The sequence below is a fragment of the Anguilla rostrata genome, chromosome 3 (assembly GCF_018555375.3).
Source record: "Anguilla rostrata isolate EN2019 chromosome 3, ASM1855537v3, whole genome shotgun sequence".
Taxonomy (NCBI): domain Eukaryota; kingdom Metazoa; phylum Chordata; class Actinopteri; order Anguilliformes; family Anguillidae; genus Anguilla; species Anguilla rostrata.
In genome coordinates this window covers 53,635,200-53,654,030 of record NC_057935.1, presented here as the reverse complement: position 1 = coordinate 53,654,030, position 18,831 = coordinate 53,635,200, and the positions used below count along the sequence as shown (strand labels likewise).

Here is an 18,831-nt window from a genome sequence, read left to right as displayed (position 1 = left end):
AAAGCTCTTTGACCTTAAAATGCTGTATATTTACACTACTTGCATATTAGCTGGATTTATGCTAATACTACAGCCTACAACCCGTAAGTATATAATCAAATTCAAATTCTCTGCAATGCTGTTACCACAGTTGAATGTCAACAGTTATGATCATTTTACAAGGCACTTTTGTCAACGTCAGATTCAAGTGTTAAATGAAATATCTTGGTGTAACAAAGGGAACATGCCACATTAGCAGAATGATTGCGATGACCATCTTTATTTTACTTTCTCTTATGTACAAATGTCTGTAATACAAAAATTACACCAGGTAATAATCATTTATTCTGTTAAATTATTTTTTCTTTTTTCAGCAAAAACAATAACAAAACATATCCCACATATAATAATGCAATACATACACCCAGCACCAATCCCTCTTCAGTTTCTAAAGTGCACCAGGAAGAGAAGGTCCCGCTGAGAGAGTCTGAGTGTGGTCAGTTCTGTACCTAGTGCTGGGCTGGACCATTAAAGAACGTGTGTGTGTGTTTGCAAAAAATAATAATAATACATGAAGTTTAATGTTCTGACCTTTGAAATGACATTCACATCAAACCAATTGTGCTGAATAAATGCAATTAATTTTCTGTTCTGTCAAAATTCTCATGAGTTGAATGGGTTAGGGCTAAAGACTTTTTAGCCTTTCTTCATGCAGGAAAATCTAGGGCATGAACCTGAAGATGTAGATGGAATGGAACAGTCCTAGAGTATATGGCAAGACAGGAAGAGGCAAAGATAAGACTGGGGCTAAAGCAGGAACTTGGAAAAATTAGAACTGCTCCCCATAACTTACACATGCAGCAAGAGCTAAACCAACAGCCACCTGAACATGTGAGGTCACATTGTACTATCTGCCCTTAGACTTCAGAACATAATCTGATGAAAATCAAGTACTTTGGAAGACTAGCAAACACGTATAGGCAGAGGAGAATGATGTCAATACACATGCTAGCTTTTAAGTGTTGTACTTCTTTGAGACACCAAAAGCAAATGAATAAGGTCCGATACACAGTGGGGGTAATGCATTTCAGGTATATGCCTGGAGGTATACTGAGGGATTCCCCCAGAGGTGCCCCATTACCTGCACAGGGCCCCCTAGTGGCTGGAGGTAGTAGTAGCTGGACAAGATAGTGCAGTATCCCAACAGTCACATTTTTCCCATATACATAACAGAGGCACTTGGCATGAGAAAGTACAGTGACTCTATTCACAAATCTAAGCAGATGGCAGTAGATAGGGCTAACAATAAAGTCAGTTGCCCCCTCTGCCCCTGTGATTCTGGTGTTCCTCACTTTCACTTGGGAATACAGAGAGGGGGGCGCTCATAGTTCCCAACAATGACGGATGCAGGAGTTCAATATCAGGTGAAGGTTTCTGGAGATGGCACTGGGGGAGGCACAGAAGAAGTGCAGACCTCAAGGAAATGCATTGCCCATCTCTTCAAGCTCAGTTTAAAAGACTGCATGCATACCCAGATACATATAGTTTCCTGTGGATGTATGCACATAAATATATATACATGATATATATACATGTACTTTTACATATATATATATTGGTGTTCACGGTTCACCTCCACATAGGCTGAGAGGCAGACTGGGAGGCAGGCTGAGAGGCAGGCTGAGAGGCAGGACGGGACACCTTGGGCCCAGGCAGTCTTGTCCCTGGGCTCTTGGGCTTGCTGGACTCACAGTTCTTGGCAGTTTTCATAGCTGCAGCAGTGATAACGGCTTTGCGAATGGTCTTAGCGGTGCTGGAGGAGGGGCTCTGAACTGAGCGGAGCGGGGAGGGGGTGTGGGACTCGGAGTTAGGGGCAAGACGCTTGGTCACACGCAGGGGGGAGCCCCTGACGAACCCACCCGGGACGGCCCCCCCCGCCTTGTCCTTCTCGGGCTTGGTCCTCTCCGGAAGGCCCCGGCCAGGCTTTCCCACCGGATCGGCCGCGACCCGCACTTTGTCCCGCGCGCTGGCGGCCCGTTTGAGTTCGGGCTGGACGGCGGACGGCCGGACGGGCGCGGCTGAGCGCACGGAGGCGCTGCGAGGGGGGGGCAGCCGAGACAGGCGCGCGGGAGGCCCGTCGTCAGCGAGCGCGGACTCCGCCTTGCTGCGAACCCTGGGCACGCCAGGGTTGCCAGGAGACCCCAGTCGTGGCGCCAGGCCCCTTCGCGGTCCCCGGGCCGGGTCCTTGCCGTTGCGGCCGTCGTCCCTGTTCTGGGGGGACTTCGCTCCGTCTCGCTCGTCCGCCTCCCTCTCCTTCCTCCACTTGGAGCAGTGGCTGGGCGCGGGCCGGGGGATGGGCGTGGTCATGCTCTCGTAGGAGCGCAGGCCCCGCACCAGGGTGTGGCACTCCAGAGTCTCGCCCACGCGGGGGTACATCTGATCGCCCCCCCGGCTGGGCGGGTCTGCGTCCTGCGCCAGCAGCGGGACGGGCTCCGGTACCATCGATTCGGGCTGCATGTCCACCTCGGCTGGGCAGGCCCCTCCCAGGCTCCCCTGCTGCCTCAGCACCCTCTCAGACACCAGGCGCAGCAGCCGGGCGCTCTCCACGGACGGCTCGTCGGCCGTCGGATCGCCGCCCTGGGCGACCATCACTGACATGCTCTCTGACGGGCTGGGAGCAGGGCCCCAGGCTCTGTGTGCGCTATCAAATGGCAGCTCCGGTGCAGTATCAGCAGAACGCTCCTCTTTCTCAAGCCTGGTGTTTACAGGGAGCTCCTCACTTCTCAGCCCATGCATCCGGTGCGTAGAGTCGCTGGGTGGGTCTTGTCGGCTGGGTGTGGCGTTTGTACTGAGGTTCGGTAAGCTCGGAAGGGCAACAGTGGTCAGCTCCTGTTGGCTCTGCATTGCGTTAGTGCTCAGTTCCTGTCTGCTGTGTAGAGAATCAGTGTTCAGTCCTTGTTTGCTGTCCACGGTATCAGTGTTAACGCCTTGTCTGCTGTGTGCAACATTAGCATCCAGTCCTTGCGTGCCGTGTGCAGTGTCCCTGTTCAGCTCCTGCTTAATGCACGCAGTCTCAGCTAGTCCCAGCTGGCTGGGGGAGGTGTCGGAGTTGAGCCGCCCGGGGGCGCTGAACTGGTGCGAGGTCCTCCGGGCCTCATGGTGGCGCAGGCTGCGGCGCTGCCAGGTATAGCTGAGGCTCTTCTCCAGGGTGCGCTCCAGGTCGTCCTGGCCCTGCCCGAGCCCCAGCTCTGCGCAGGCCGCGATGGAACGGCGCCTCTCTGCGCTCTCCCTCTGTCGCTCCGCCCGCCGCTGCTCCTGCAGCTCACGTTCTGCGTTCTCCTGAGGGGCAGAGACAGAAAGAGGTCAAGGGTGAAAGGTCACTGGCGAGCCACACAGCAGGTCACACAAACTACTGCATTACTGAATGAGCACCACATGTTTATTTAGAAATCCTCATTACTTGAATGGTAAATCTAATTGTGAACCTATTAGGATTGATACAGCAGCAATGATTTTGTTGTGCAATTTTATGCAAGTTCATTTGAAGGAAAACAGTACTTGCAAGTCAACAGTCAAAGAACTGATGTATAAAACCTTAAACCTTAAACACATTAAATGTATAGAATGCACTCAATACAGACAGAATGCACTGATGCTGTTATGACAGAAAAATGCTATTTTAGTATAAGATACTTTTATAAATGTAGTCAGTGATAGATAAGGACAAACATGACATGCATGACATATGAATGCACATATGTACTGCACATGTACTGTACGCACACACACACACGCACACACACACTATTCCCACCTGGACAGCTCTCTGAAAGCGATGACAGAAAGAGTAGAAGATGCGGCAGGCCTCCTCGAGCTTAAACATAGTTTCATCCTCACAGAAGAACTCCACCAGGGCCTGGCTGGCCTTCTGCAAAGCCTCCACCTCGGCCTCCACCTCCCCCAACCTCCCCTCTGCACACTGCAGACAGATGGAAACAGATGGTTCCATGATGCAGTGAAACCTGCAATCTGTCTAAAATCTCAAAGGGTAATCCTGCAATGGTCTGGCTTTAGCATTTCAAACACCTCAAATACATTCATCAATTCATAAAAAACCAGGACTGCTTTTCATTTAAAAGGAACAATTTGAAAGAGTCCCATTTATCAGTTTCTCCCTCAGACACAGCACCAGTGGTGCTGGAGAGGGATACGTCTCCTCCCCGACTCAGTGCTGCCCCCATGAGGTGGTGCAGATAGGGACACAAACCTCCAGGAAAGTCCGCATCTGCTGCTGGATCTCAACTTCTGTCTGAACGTTGGCACGCAGCGCCTCAACCCTGATCCGTAACCGTGAGAGATCCTCCTGCACAGATTCTTCAGACTGCCTGCACAGATGTAGGGGGATGCGAAGAACTGAGGTTTTTACACTGTACTGGAATCCATACTGTATGACACTGGGATCAGTATAATATCAAACTGCTTTTTCATATCTGCACTCCTTTCACCACACACTGTCCCCCCCATGGCAGTTACACTGCCCGTGAGCAAGGTGGCGCTCACGCTGACTATCAGAGCAGGACTGAACTTGTTTTAATGTATCAGGGCAGTACTGACCTGGAGGCTGGACCCACGTGGCTCAGTTGACTGGAGAAAGATAATAAGCTTGGGTTCTTCTTCACTGCCTCCTAGGGACAGACACAAACCGGGAGAATTGGTTTTGCAACTAACATTTATCCTGTCGGGTTACTGTGATCGCGCTTGTATCAAATTACATGGAAAGGTGCATGTCTGGCTTAATTTCTTTCAGTCTATGTTCTGCTCCAGGCCACTTTGCTTGTCAAGACTAGTTTTTTCCTCTTGTCAAATGATACAATGTCTCTGCTTTATTCGTTTACAGAGACAAAAACAACAATCCTAAAATAAAAAATTTCATTTATTTAAAATGTATTTTTTAAATCAACTTAATATTCACTATGCTAAAATTGCATACATGTTTCTTGATAATCAGCAAAAAGCACATTACATCATGTATTAGCATGACAATTTTGTACCCCCACAGTTCCTACAGATGTACAAATGTAGCAGCTCTTACCATGGCCACAAAGTGTAGCAGATTCATGCCTGGCTTGTTGGCTTTGGTGTCAGCAAGTTTGAGCAGTGAGGCAATGCGGAAGCCAGCTGCATTCCCAGCATATCCTCCCTGCGGGTCACCAGGTACAGGTCAGATAGTGTATATACAGGTGCGCACACAGGCATGTACAGTACATGTGCACACATTCATATTCACACATATACACACACATACATGCACGTTTGTGCATGTGCACACACACAGAAATGATGGCTCTCCATCTTCATTCTCCAGTCTGTAGAGGCCTACTGCCTCTTGCAGTGAAACCCCAGACTGAGCTAGCGCCGCTGTGGGACACTCACAGCGTTCATGTAGTTCCCGGCCCTCAGAACCAGGTGGAGGATGGAGTGCAGCTCTTGACAGTTCAGCAGCTCTGAGGAGGGAGAGGGAGAAGGAGAGAGACCAATCAATTATGCGTTTGTGACTGCATGGAAAGTTTTCCTACACCTGAAATAATTTCTATTGTAGGTGACAGCCGGGAGCGAGAGGAAGAGAGCGAGGTGGAAAAATAGAGATAACACTGGTTCTTTTCCCCCCGGCACCAATTACACTGACGGTACATCTTACACCTCCCATGACTGCGTATACATTTCATGTATATAAATCTCAGACAGAGCTGTCAAAACGAAGTAAAATTAGTGTGGATATATGCTTTTATCTTCTTCCAAACGACTTGCTGGAAGCCAGGTTGGCGACCTGCTGTAGCTCCTCCCCACCAAACACCCTACCCCCCCTACTGAAACTCACCTCTGGCCGCCTCCCCCAGACATCGGGCCGCCACACACAGAGAGGTCACGGCAGGGTCAAACTCCTGCTGCAAGATCATGGCATCCAGGCGCAGCCGAAAACTAAAGGAAAGGAGCAGACAACAGCACAGTTCATATTCCCAAGAGAGCAAAGGGGTGCCAGACATTTGAGTGGGGCACTTCAGCTTAAATGATGCTGTTCGAATGTGCCCAAGTGTGGGGAAAAGCAATTAAAAGTAAATTAAGGTCAATATATTACTCCAATCGGCTGAAAGGGTTGTTGAGTGTCGTCAGTGCTTTGGCAACAGATTTTATTGGTGCGGCCAACAATTCCAGAAAAACAAAGGCCTAAAAAGAGGAAGACGGCAGAGGAGAGACAAAAGACGGGGTTTTTCCAGAGGGAGGGGGAAGTGCAACACCACTCCTTTCTGGATGGGTGCATTCATCCCTCCAGCCAGAGTCGCACAGCTCACACGATTATGTGGTGAGTCTATGGGCTGGCCTGCTCGGCCAGTGAATGGATTCTACCATGGTAGCATAGACGTCTCCCAGTGACGAGCCAGAAACCACACCAAGCTGGGTGACACCGAAAGGAAGCATGCGTAGCTGGGCGGTTTATAAAAGACCGATGACGACAATGCAAAGCCACTACTTTTTTAAACCCTGTAAAAATGGCCCATTGGTATGGAAGGCCCATAAGACAAAGCTGGAAGCAAGGAGGGGAGATGGGGAGAAACGCGTGATTGAAAGAGGAGATGTTACATTGATGTCAGCAAGGAGGAGGTGCTGATTAACTCAGCGAAGCAGAGAAGGAAAGAGAGAGGAGAACAAAGTGGCCAAAACTCATAAGGGACTTCATACATGCCAAAGGGAACAGGAAATCATTGTTTTCTATGAGAGAACAAAAGACTAGGTGTGACGAGCTTCCGTCTCTGTGCCTGGCCAGCTCAGTAGTGCTGCTCAGTACAGTGGTCACCGGGGGCATCTTCTGAGCACAGGATTTATGAGTGGGAAATGGTAATGAGGTCAGAGCGAGTCAGACCCGGTTAGACCGCAGAGGGCGGGGTTACTGATAACTCAGTCACTGATAAAAGAAAAAAAAAAAACCCAAACACGTCACCAACAAGGTTATGGTCAGCTAAGAAAGGTTGCATTTACGTTTTTGCATCCATCAGACACACTTATCCAGAGTGAATAACAGATTACAGATTTTGTTCCATACAATCCAATTAAACAGCCAAATATTTACTGAAGGAAACCAGGTTAAACACCTTGCTCCAGGGTACATTTCAACTGGGAACTAAACGTTTGAGTTGCAAACCTAGTTCTGTAACCATTTTACTACACTGCCACCTACAGGTTTGATACAGGCTTGAAATTTGACTGGAAGCATAAACAGCTCCTATGCCACTTCAACACAAAAACCTTGCTGTTTCCTGGCCACCCTGACTACATCACACAACGTAACATAAAGGACACTGCTGTCCCTGTGTCACAACCTCCAGCCACAAGCCCGAGAGGCTTGTGTGTGTAAAGCTGGAGAATACGGGATGCTTTAGCACAGCTGCTGAATACAGACTCACTGTAGGCATTAGCACCATCCTTTCTCATGCATTCAATCATCGCACCCTATCAGTACAGGCTGAGCACATCTGACATAAGCCGCGTTTCCACCGCAGGAACTATACCCCGGAACTAGGAACCTTTTGAGGAACTCAGTGCGTTTCCACCGCAGGAACTAGGGTCTAAATTTAGTTCTGGGGGCTTTGTTTTACCCCCCAAAACGTTCCTGCTCAGGGGGTAGTACTTTCCGAAAGTACAGGAACCTTTTGGGTGGAGCTTGCAGCGCTGAACATTTCTGATTGGTCGAGTACTCGTAGCATTTGTGTTGTATTTATTTTCCGCCATTACCCGCCATGTTTGAAAATATGCAGCGGCAAACCAATTTATTTTCATAATAACTTCAAATCAAACTTGTATGTTATGCGGCGCAGTAGCCTACTTTTGGTTATAGCCTGTCAACGTCTTGGAATTATAACGTGTGCTCTTCTGTTCTTTTCTTGCTTTAGTATTCGTTTTATAAAATGCCAAGCATTCGTGCTGGGACAGCATATTACGTAGGCTACCAAAACATTCAAACGGATTAATTCGGTTGCTGAATATTTTCTTCCGGATTTTCTTTGTTAGCCCGTTGTAATTGACTCAAAACGTTTGATACAGTTATGTGAGGTATGCGGTAGTTCTGCATAATTAACATTGGTGATACAGTACAAGCAAACTGGAAATCACCTTCCGCACTTTTTATCCGGGTAAAATAAGAGGTTAATTCTAGTAATCTTCCCTTTATCTTTTTCAGACTGCCGTAATTTTACTCAATTTTACTGCCATTTTTCAATTCCACGAAAAGACCAGGAAGACTATGGACTAATTTATGGTGCATGGTTCGCATCTGGAGGGCACACTTCGCTGCTCGGCTAGCAGTAACTTCGAAGGAAAGCAAACGGTGGCTGTACCACTACTAATTTACATTTTCACGCAAGTCCGAGTTTTCGTTCTATTTTTGTCATTTTGCGATTAGCCTACATGGAATTGACGACGAGAAAGTTATAAAACAGCAAATTGTTTACAACGTGTTCATGTTTTCTGCTGTTAATGAATGTGTTTGAGAGGATATATGAAAATCAATAAATACAAAAGTAACCATATATAGTTATTGTTGGTAACCCGTTGTATATAAGTGGAATAAACCCCTCCGGGCTGTCCCGGTTATTAGAAAATAATGTAGGCTACTTCGGTGGTAGTATGGAGTTACAGAAGAAATCATATGACAGATGGACCGACGACAACGTCAGTGGGCTAATTTGCCTAATCTTCGCGGTACTTTAGACCCCGGTGGAAACGCAGACAACCATTGGCTGAAGGAACCTTTTAGTTCCTGGTAAAGTAGTTCCTGGGACTGAAAGTTCCGGGTAATTTTGGTGGAAACGCGGCTATACATGCCAGGAACCACTCTTCACAGGAACCATAGGCTAGTGTTCCCACTTTGAGGGAAAAGGCAAACTGCATAAGTGTTTGAGTAGAGTGGTGCATTTACATGGTGATGGTGTAGTGCGGCGGTTTTGACTGGTGTGTCAGTGGTGCGAGACGCATGAAGGACTGGGGTTCAGTGTAGGACTCACCTGGGTACTTCCACCAGCAGAACCATGAAGAGATCAGGCTCTCCAAGGCGGCTGCGGTCCCCACTGAACAACCGCAGCTTCTTCTCCTGCACAGAACATACGCGTGCAGACAAACAAACAGAGATGTCAAACCTATATCCAACATGCAGACAAACATAGAGGTTTTACCGCACATTTGAAGTTAATAATCCCAATATCCATCACAAGGTTATTTTCTTCATAATTCGTAAAATGTGCATTGCATGTGTATGCCGTAATGGACCATAAATGGGAGTTTCCTGTTTAAAACACGATGACTTATCTTTGGCCAGACTAATGTGCAACAGACTTTCCCCTCGGGGGGACGGATTGGTAACGTCTGATCACAGCTCTGCGGTTTGCACCGACCGGGGCTACAGATGGCCAGATGGGACAGAAAGAGCGGGGGGAGTACCTCTTCGCTGTCGGGCAGAAGTTTGCAGAGCTCGCTCAGTTTCTCGGCCCCGTACCTCTCCCCGGCCCCCTGCCTGATGTCCTGCACAATCTCGCTGGCCGCGCTGCGGAAACAAGACAACACCCCACACTTGCATGACATCATCCTTCATTCAGCGCAACCAAGGCTTCACGCGGTCTCTGGTGCCGTCTCACAGCCCGGATTTAAACCACAACCCAACAAGTACAGCAATACAGACCCACTGAATATTGGGATTTCTGCAATTGGGATATTTACACCCCTATACAAATTTCTGATTTTTTCATATGGTTGTGTGCTGTCTGTTTAATGCACTCTGTTCCTCACTAACAAAGCAAGCAGTGCTGCAAAGCTTCAGAAGGCACAGCATATGAACTATTCAACATGACTATGGCCTCTCATGGGTAACTCCTTAGTTTCCTCCATTTTGGTCACATCTGAGGGCCTGTCTCTCTCATTACATTACATATTACATTACAGGCATTTGGCAGACGCTCTTATCCAGAGCGACGTACAACAAAGTGTATAACCATAACCAGGAACAAGTATGACAAAAACCCTAGAGAGAAGTACCGGTCCAAGTGCAGGGAACAACCGCATAGTTCAACTTGGACCCTGAAGGTTAAACTGATTAACACTAACACAATGAGAACGGCAACAACGCAGTCTATGGAAAAAATACAAGTAGTAGTTAAGACAGTTAATGCACCTAAGTCATCTACGAAACAGCTGCCTAGTTACAACCCTAAGCTTACAGTCATTTACATGGGGTAAGGAGGGATGGGGAGAGGTGCAGCTTGAAGAGGTGAGTCTTCAATCTGAAATGGGTCAGTGTCTCAGCTGTTCTGACCTCCACGGGGAGGTCATTCCACCATTGTGGGCCCAGAACAGACAGGAGACGTGTTCTGGAAGTGCAGGTGCGAAGAGGGGGAGGTGCCAGGCGTCCTGAGGTAGCAGAACGGAGGTAGGGCAAGTAGGGTTTGAATATCTTGTGGAGGTGTGCTGGGGCTGATCCCTTGACTGCCTGGTATGCTAGGACCAATGTTTTAAATTTGATGCGAGCTATAACAGGCAGCCAGTGGAGGGTAGTGAGCAGGGGTGTGTGCTCACACTGTGTGCCTCTCTCTGGTCACAGCGGTCAGAGCACGGACAAACTGCAGCCTTTATCACCCCACCCCAGCCCCCTTATCTGCCACAGGGCAGGCCCGGGGCGCCATGCTGGCGACGCGGAGGGACGGAAGGACACTGCGCAAACACGCCAGTCTCCCGGCTGGCTGCAAGTCCGGACGTACGCAGCTCACGAATATAATGTATCGTATGACCCGTATAGCCGCAGAAGGGCTTTCTGGGAGAGAAAGTGAGAATGCGGCGGCCGCGCCAAATGCCAAACACCTACTCAATCAGTCTCTCCTCCTACACGCGCAGTCTCCGTTTACACCCCCCCTTTCCATTCTGTGAGCCATTTGATCTCCACTCCTCTATTCAGCTTCTGTCCTTCCATTGCCCTCAATCTACCCACGATGCACTTCTCTCCCTTAGACAGACAGTCTGGCTCTCCAGGTAAAGAAAACAAGGGGCAAGCGTGAACAAACACAGGTGCCGCGGTTTTTATGTCAGTATCCTATTTTTATCTTCACATAAATGAAGCCGCACAACGCCACACACTAAGGGTCACGGAAGGATTAAATTAAAGGTGACCGGATTCCCTGGAGGACTGTGCACATACTGCAGTGAGAAACTACAACAATGGCAATCAGAAAACCCACTGAAATATGGCACCACTGACATTTTTCAGAATAAGTTTGGCTATGTGAAAAGGGGCTGAAATATGGGCTGTCCTGGGGAACACAGGATGACTGGTCACCTTCTAGTAGTTTTATCCACCATCACTTGTGTATGACAATAAGCACTGTTTAGTACAGAAAAGTAGCTGGTAGAATCTGGTCCACATGAGCTCCACCAGGTTCCATGAAAAGATCTCACATTGGGCCCCAACACTCCAGAAAATCTCATGCATTCATATTTTTTCAGGGCCCCTCCCAGTCAGGGCCCTTGGAATCATCCTAACTCTCCTCCCCCACCTCTAATAGTGCTCCTGTACATGAGAAGTATTCATGAAAGATGCTGAAGTGGCAGTATACTGTGCATCTGACCACAAAATTTTTCTCAGAGCCTTGGCATGTTTTGAAGTACTCTGTCACACATTTAGTTTTCTCTCTAACATGCAGAGCAATGAAGGAAGCAATGCAGTAGAACAACAACAAGATTTGTTTTGGTGTACAGTAGCAATTCTGAATTTCCACCACAAGAGGAAATACAGTACAAGTTCTGACAGACAGTCATGGTAATTTTGGGGGAAAGTGCTCTTCAGCTGAAGTGCATGTGCACACAAACACACACACGGTGCATGTGCGGGCACAACAGCAAACCAGCTTTGCAAAGAGGTTTAGCTAATTACCAAACACCTTCTAAAACACAAAAACAAACACTGATGTTTGCACACTTAATTAGCAACATTCACAGGCAAAACGCACATGTTTACTTGTCAGAAATGCAAGGAAAATTTGTTTTTTGCCAGAATGACACAGGAAATTGTACGATACACACAGATTGTAAGATATAATAGAAAGCTTTTCACCCCCTGTACAGGATTCTAAGACACCTTTGAAAAAAGCGCAAAATTTTAATGAAGCCCTCCGACTTACTTAAGACCCAGACAAAAGGAGAGGCGCTTCCTGTGGCCTTCTCCACGGGGGGCCACTCAGTACTAAAAAAGGGTTTAAGGTTCAAAGCAGGTGTCACCTCCGACCTCCTCGATGGCCATCAACCCCTCTGACCCAGCTGCTCACACAGGATGTCGGGACTATTCAAAACCGTCTGCCCCTTTCCCTGTCTTCACACCTACCGCCGACCCCCGCTTGGGCCACCCTGCCACCAGCAACGCCCCTCCCCCAATCCCCGCCCTTACCCCCCATTTCAAATGTTTACAACTCAAGCACTATTAGAGGGCCATGACCCGACGCATGAATGTTTTCTCTTCGAGACTATGAGGGATAAATTCAATAATAAACTGCCATTTTAGCTGCCAAAAGGAGGACCAGCTTTAGTCCATGCAAGTCTTTACTCCAAGTTTTAACTCTGCCAAAGAACTGAAGATGGTGGACATGAGAAACTGGCTCTTACCTCTTGAACTGTCGCAGAAATATCCCCACATTCATGCTTCGTTTGGCATCCAAAAGGGACACCTGCTGACAGACAGACGAGATGTGTCAGACTAGTCAAAAGCCAAGACTAGTTTTACAGGCAAGGCACCAGTAAGGATAACATTCAGATATTGATCAGAAACAGAGAGAAACACACAAAAAGCTAATGATATTCCACAAAGGAAAGAAATGTAGTGGCAATCACACAACCATATTCTAGGGTAGTATAATAACACTTCATTCATTAACATGAGTTCTCATCACAAAAATGCCCCATGTAAGCTAATAAAATAAAGCGCATAACCAAACCTTTCTCTAAACGGCCAAAATATGCCAAAAGTTTTATTATCAGGCAGACAGAGTTGTTTCTGCATAACTCCCTGTTAAGGGGTGGTTTTAGGCCAATAAACTCTTAATGGAGTCTACTTGCTATACATGCACCAGTATGCATATATATCATCATGCAATGATCTCAGTCTTTTCCCGAGGAGGAAATAACACTGCCAAAACATGGCAGTTTGAGACCTTCCAGACCTTTCTAGAAGCAGGTCAGTGCCCTGAGGGGAACCTGCCTGTTGATGGGATCCTAACTTGCTTCTTGTAAATCTTGGAATGGCTGAAGCAGTGTACACTAGGAGTACCATTTCTATCCCATCTATGCTGCGCTTGGTGTATGGATTTCTGTACTCCAGTGGACTCCCTTTTCCCTGTTGTACATGGAGGGTCCCAAGGCCCTTAATTTCCAAGCAGAAAAGCTTCAGACTACTGTGCCAAACATTTGGCCAACTCCCATCCCTCCCCAAACCATGTTCCTTCTCCTCAAGTCCTGAAGAAACCCCTAAAGAAGCACCTTATTTATGCTCTCCAAGCAGTCAAAGGACAAACTAACTTAAAATTTCAGACTCCAGGAGTACCACAAAGGCACACCTGCTTAAAGCCACATCCTCTGAAATGTGACATTGGCCAGCCTGCTCACCTTGTCGGCACTGGGGTCCTGGGGCGACCCGCAGCGTATGAGGCTGCGTCTGAAGCTGGGCACTTTGTCCGCAGGCTGCGTCTCCTTCTGGCTGAAGAGCTCGTCCAGCGAGCGCAGGTCGATGGCGAAGTCTTCGGCGATGGCCACCCCGCTCCACACGCTCCTCCGCCCCTCCACGCGCTCTTTGGGGATCCGCTCCCAGTTGAGGTTGCGCAGCCGGGAGCGGCGGGCGGAATCCCGGCGGTTCAGGGGGGTGAAAGCCGGTGGAGGCGGCGGGGGCGGTGGGGGAGGGGGGAGCGGAGGCGGTGGGACGGGGAGGGTGTCCATGGAGGTCACTTCCGCCGTGGAGCTGAAGGAGTTGCCCGGCGGTGCTCCATGAAAGGCCTGAGGCTCCTTGGTGGCCACACTGAGAGTAATCAGCATGGAGGCCGACGGGCGTGGCTACTCCCCGCCCTCCTGCTTACTGCACAGCTTCCTGCACAGCCTCTTCCACTCCGTGTTCAGCACAGTCCTCACACAGGCACAGCCCTCTGACAGCCACTATGAACTCTGCACAGGAAGGCAACAGGGATTTCAACACCTAGCAAATGGTATTTTTATGAGAAAATATTTTTGGGTAATCACATTTCATTGTTAATACATAAATATCAATGCGTGTGATTCAGAAATGATCCTGTACATGTCTCCTGTTGTGACAGTCTCAGTGATACCAGTAAAGTACTAAAATTATTTGCATTCTTCCAGACCCCTGATGCAAAATCATTGTATGAAGATTTCAAACAAACATGATTTTTTTATTATCAAAGTCAACGTTAAATTCAAATCCTCTGTGTCCTTTAAAGTAAAGGTCAGTGAACCCTTTTGTGGTTTACCAATACCTCTAGCACACACACGTTAATTAACAAGCAGACAGCGCCACAGAAGGCACACACGCTCCAACAGCTGGCAGCTCTTGGCCTGTAATTAGTCCCTCACGTTAGAATGCCTGTCCCGTGTGTGTATCCCTCGCAGCTAATTCAAAAACCGTTTAAAGTTCAAATTCTCAAAGTTAAACCCTTGATTTAACTCTCAGAAGCTGCTCATGATGCCGAGAGAGGCGGTGGATTTACGCATATACGACAGCAAGCGCGCACTTCGGCGCGGTCCTCTCCTGCCCTCCTTTATGAACGGCTTGTTTGGTCCCACCCCGTTTACATTACATTACACTCTACGTTTCACTCCAGCTCCACGGCACAACCGAACGTCCACTCCCCTCTTTCTTGCTTGCCTTTTAATTATATACAATGAACTTCGCAATGAGAGAAAACAGCAGGGAAAATACGTTTCGAGCAAACTTCCCATGGTTTTACTATCTTAAATTGTCGGGCACTGCTTTAAAACAGCTGGGAATATAGCTGCATGAGAGTTCGGGAATGCATAAACTGCCCCGTATTTAAGTTTATCTGGCCTTTAAAGCAATCAGTCACCACCGCCTCACGCCTCTGGAGTGAAACTTTCCACTCTGATTCCAAGGAATAAAAACGTAGATCAATCGCCTCTCCTGCTGAACTCTCCAGTACCCACACCGCGTTAAATAGGGCGTTTCGGGCACGTTGGGACAGAAACAGCAGAGATGTAGTTTACTTATCTGTGCTATGGGTTCTACGCGTGTTCTCGGCCCAAACACGCCGAAATTCTGCAATTTACGGATAATGTTTCTCTTTTTAACGTTCGCCAGAATTCACCTGACTCATTCAGTTTGTTTTATTGCTCTTTACGTGTAAGGATGGCGCATAAACCCAATTCATAAAACGATAAGATAGCATATCAAAATAAGTACACATGCAAAATTCCCCACAGGACAGTCATAGTAAGACGGTTATACCCTGTGGTGTTTATGTGCGAACCGATGGATGGTGGGGACTTCATTGACAGGTCAATAACACCTGAATCTGGTCAAGACCGTACAATGGAACTATTTCCCGACAAATGATAGAAACGTAATCCTACAGTAACACGACGGAAAACGCTCGGGACAAGAGGCAATGAGTAATGCCTGCACATAAAGCCAATTCTGTGGACGTGCAGTGGGCGGACTGTACTTTATTATTATTATTATTAGGCTACTATTATTTCATTAGAAGCCGTGACTCATGAACATCCCGAACTTATTTCAAAACGTCGATTAACTTTGCAAGTCAGGGCAATCACGGAGATTTTCACAATTCCCATTAGACCGTTGCCCATTAAAGACTGAGTGTCAAGAAACAATGCTGTCTTTTTTACCGACAGATCTTTCTACAGTTCATCTTTTGTGTGGTCCTACATTGCAGAACAATCATGTGTTAAACGCAGAACATAGGAAAACTTATACGATAGTGAAAATATAATAAGAATCTAATAAACTCAAAAGGCAGCCTGACCAGGGGCCACTGACTTCAAATATTTAGGCTATAGCTACTCTTGGCAGCGATGTACCTGCGAGGTAGGCTACTTCAATCCGTATCTGGGCTGTTTTATCAGTCTCAGATAAACGATTCCCTCGGGCACCACACAGGGGCGCTACAAACACTCACAGTTTGCTAAACCGAGCGGCACATAAATTAAGATTAAAGTTAAAAACAGAACGGTAATTGAATTTAAGTTTTATCTCAGCTGTAAAATACAATGTGCACTCACTGCTATATTTAACTTAGACGGTTTCGCTGACGTATTTTTCAGGTCATTTACTGGTCAAGGACGAGATGGGTACTCATATTGCTGTAATTCTGATTCAAATCAAACCCTTCACCTTGGTAGGCTATAGCCGAACGTGAGTAAATCTGTTGTGTTAGTGCAAGCGTCCGTAGTCAATATCGCTCCAGTATAATGCAGTACAAATCAAAATGCATTCAGGTTATTAATCACAATATGCTTCATAGTAGTCAAATAAAGAACGAAGCCTTGGCTATCTATATAACAAAACAAAAAAGTGAACAAAACAAACGAGAACTCACAGCTGGCCACTCACTAACTCTTCATTGTGGTCCATGTCAGCTGTAAGTGCTCAAATATGTTAACAGCGCATCTCAGTTCAACGTTTACCTACTCCAGTTAAAAGTTTGGTAAATGCTTGTACAGACCTTGGTCAGACCTTATTTTCAACAATCATGTTTTAATTAAAACAAATCCATACTTACAATGCGTTCCTGAGCGATGTACACGATTCCCGCAATGTTATTCCACTATCTTGCTGGCAACATACCATTATTTACCATCCCTTTACGTTCATGCAGTCCTTGCTCCAGGTTGCTTCTCTCACACTTCCAGACGCATTCTGCCGCTCAGTGTAGTTAGTTTCGAACTTCAGCAACGCCACCTAGAAGCGCGCTTGCGCGCATACACGCCTCAATGAAAGTGGGGGTGTTCACTGTTGCGGCCAAACTGGATCTTGACAATATCGTTGTTGCCAATGCTTTGTCTCATAGAAGAAACAGCACTTTAGTCGGTGAAACTATGATTTCGTTTTATTAAAAAAAAAGTTTCTGACATTGCTTGTGCACATGGCTAAATTGTATGAATTAAAACACGTCTCCTCAATTGGAGATCGATCAATCCAAATAATATTAACTTATAATAATTTATAACAAATTGTCTATTAATTTAGACGTGTTATGCTAAGAATCATTTATTTTGCAATGGATTGAATGGTATGCCTTGACATACATGGAACTCAACAAGCAATGTAAATTCAGAGACTCTGATTACTGAATTCTTACACTTTTGTTAATGGCAAAGGTCTGTGATAAATTATATTACGTAGTACATTACATGCATTTAGCAGAATGACATACAATGAGATGGAACATCTAGTTTCTTATGAGAGCAACAGTGCCAGATCTGGTTGGCTACAAACATTCCCAAATCATTGAGTCAAACTACAATATCAATGAAACACTCAATGTAAGTAAACTTATGCCAGCCTTGAAACATAAATCCAATCAGATTCATATAGCTATTACCGATATTAAGCCACAAAGCATGCTATACAATCCTATAATAATTACTTGTGCAAAAATGTGGTGATGAGGTGAAAATAAAAAGGGAGCCATAGATGGAGACTGAATTAGAGGGTCTCAAATACTTGACAATTGATATACTTTAAATTTTCTGTACTGACTATACCCTTTTCAACACCAGTAAATTTATACAGATTATTTTCACTAATATTAAGAAGAACATTCTTTTTTCATTCAGTTGTACATTTGATTTGTAATCTTTTTTGTTTGTTTGTTTTTTTGGTTGAAAATTCACAGGAATCCGCTGAAGTGTTTTCAGACTTTACTGGCATCTAATGAGTTAAAGTATTTCAATAGCTTTCATCCTCGATCTGATACAAGGCTTGGTAATTAGAATAATATAATATATCAGTGGATAATAATGAGGAACATTAGTGGCAGCAGTAAGGAGGTAAGCGTTATCAATGTCTCATCAATGAATTAAGTGTAAGGACTTCTGCTAAGCAAATTAATAACAATGAAACTAATAATGAGGCCTAGTGCTATAGACCCAGTGACAAGCTGGTGAGGTGTAGCTCTTTGCCTCTGTGGCAAGGTTCCCGAAGGAAGACTAACATGAAGATGCAGGACAGCCACTGGAACAAGGGGGCCTTGGTGAAGTGATGACTACCCCAGCACTGGGCTGTCTTCACTGGGGATGTGAGGCTGTGATCTCCCTGCCTGGCGCAGATGGCCTTGATCAGACACTGGGGGTAGTGATACAAGCTGCCACAGACAGATGGTGGGTATCAGGGTTTGGGAAACCATGTAGGATGATGGGAAAATACCTTTTTTGACCAATGAGATGACAGGAGGAAGGAGAGATATTTGAAAGAAAAGAGGGCTATAATAACAGGGAACTTGTTGACATTTTTGGCAGACCTCTAAAACTTTCTTGCATCGAGGACTGCTCTTTGGATTTGGGACCTTCCTGTATTCATAGTGAGTTTTGTCACTTTACCTTCTGAAAGTTTACAACCAGTACACGTACATACACCTGCCTAGTTGGGATTGCTGGTTCCTCTAACTTTCAGAATAACAGTTATCTTTATCTATGTTTTTCAAACTGTGCTCACACAGATAGAGTATAAATGAGAAAACACAATACAGAAAATGAAAAAAACATTATACAAAAGTAGGACAATACTGA

General features: G+C 46.3%; 1 protein-coding gene across 4 annotated transcripts; it reads right to left on the bottom strand.

Moving 5' to 3' along the window:
• Positions 1 to 240: 240 nt before the first annotated feature.
• On the bottom strand, positions 241 to 17,030 carry fhdc2 (FH2 domain containing 2). Of its 4 annotated transcripts, none has more exons than XM_064328271.1 (12): positions 16,824 to 17,030; positions 13,666 to 14,214; positions 12,670 to 12,734; positions 9,469 to 9,571; positions 9,036 to 9,121; positions 5,858 to 5,958; positions 5,413 to 5,483; positions 5,072 to 5,179; positions 4,594 to 4,664; positions 4,247 to 4,364; positions 3,794 to 3,958; positions 241 to 3,318 (listed from the first exon to the last, which is right to left on the bottom strand). In XM_064328271.1, exons 2-12 carry the CDS (start codon positions 14,086 to 14,088, stop codon positions 1,609 to 1,611), a joined length of 3,021 nt encoding a protein of 1,006 aa, XP_064184341.1. In that variant the 5' UTR covers positions 14,089 to 14,214; positions 16,824 to 17,030; the 3' UTR covers positions 241 to 1,608. The 4 variants fall into 4 exon arrangements, with proteins under 4 accessions (XP_064184341.1, XP_064184344.1, XP_064184342.1 ...); XM_064328274.1 differs by having other exon boundaries at positions 12,670 to 12,731; positions 16,824 to 17,029; XM_064328272.1 differs by lacking the exon at positions 16,824 to 17,030 and adding an exon at positions 14,775 to 15,054.
• Between the last annotated feature and the right edge of the window lie 1,801 nt (positions 17,031 to 18,831).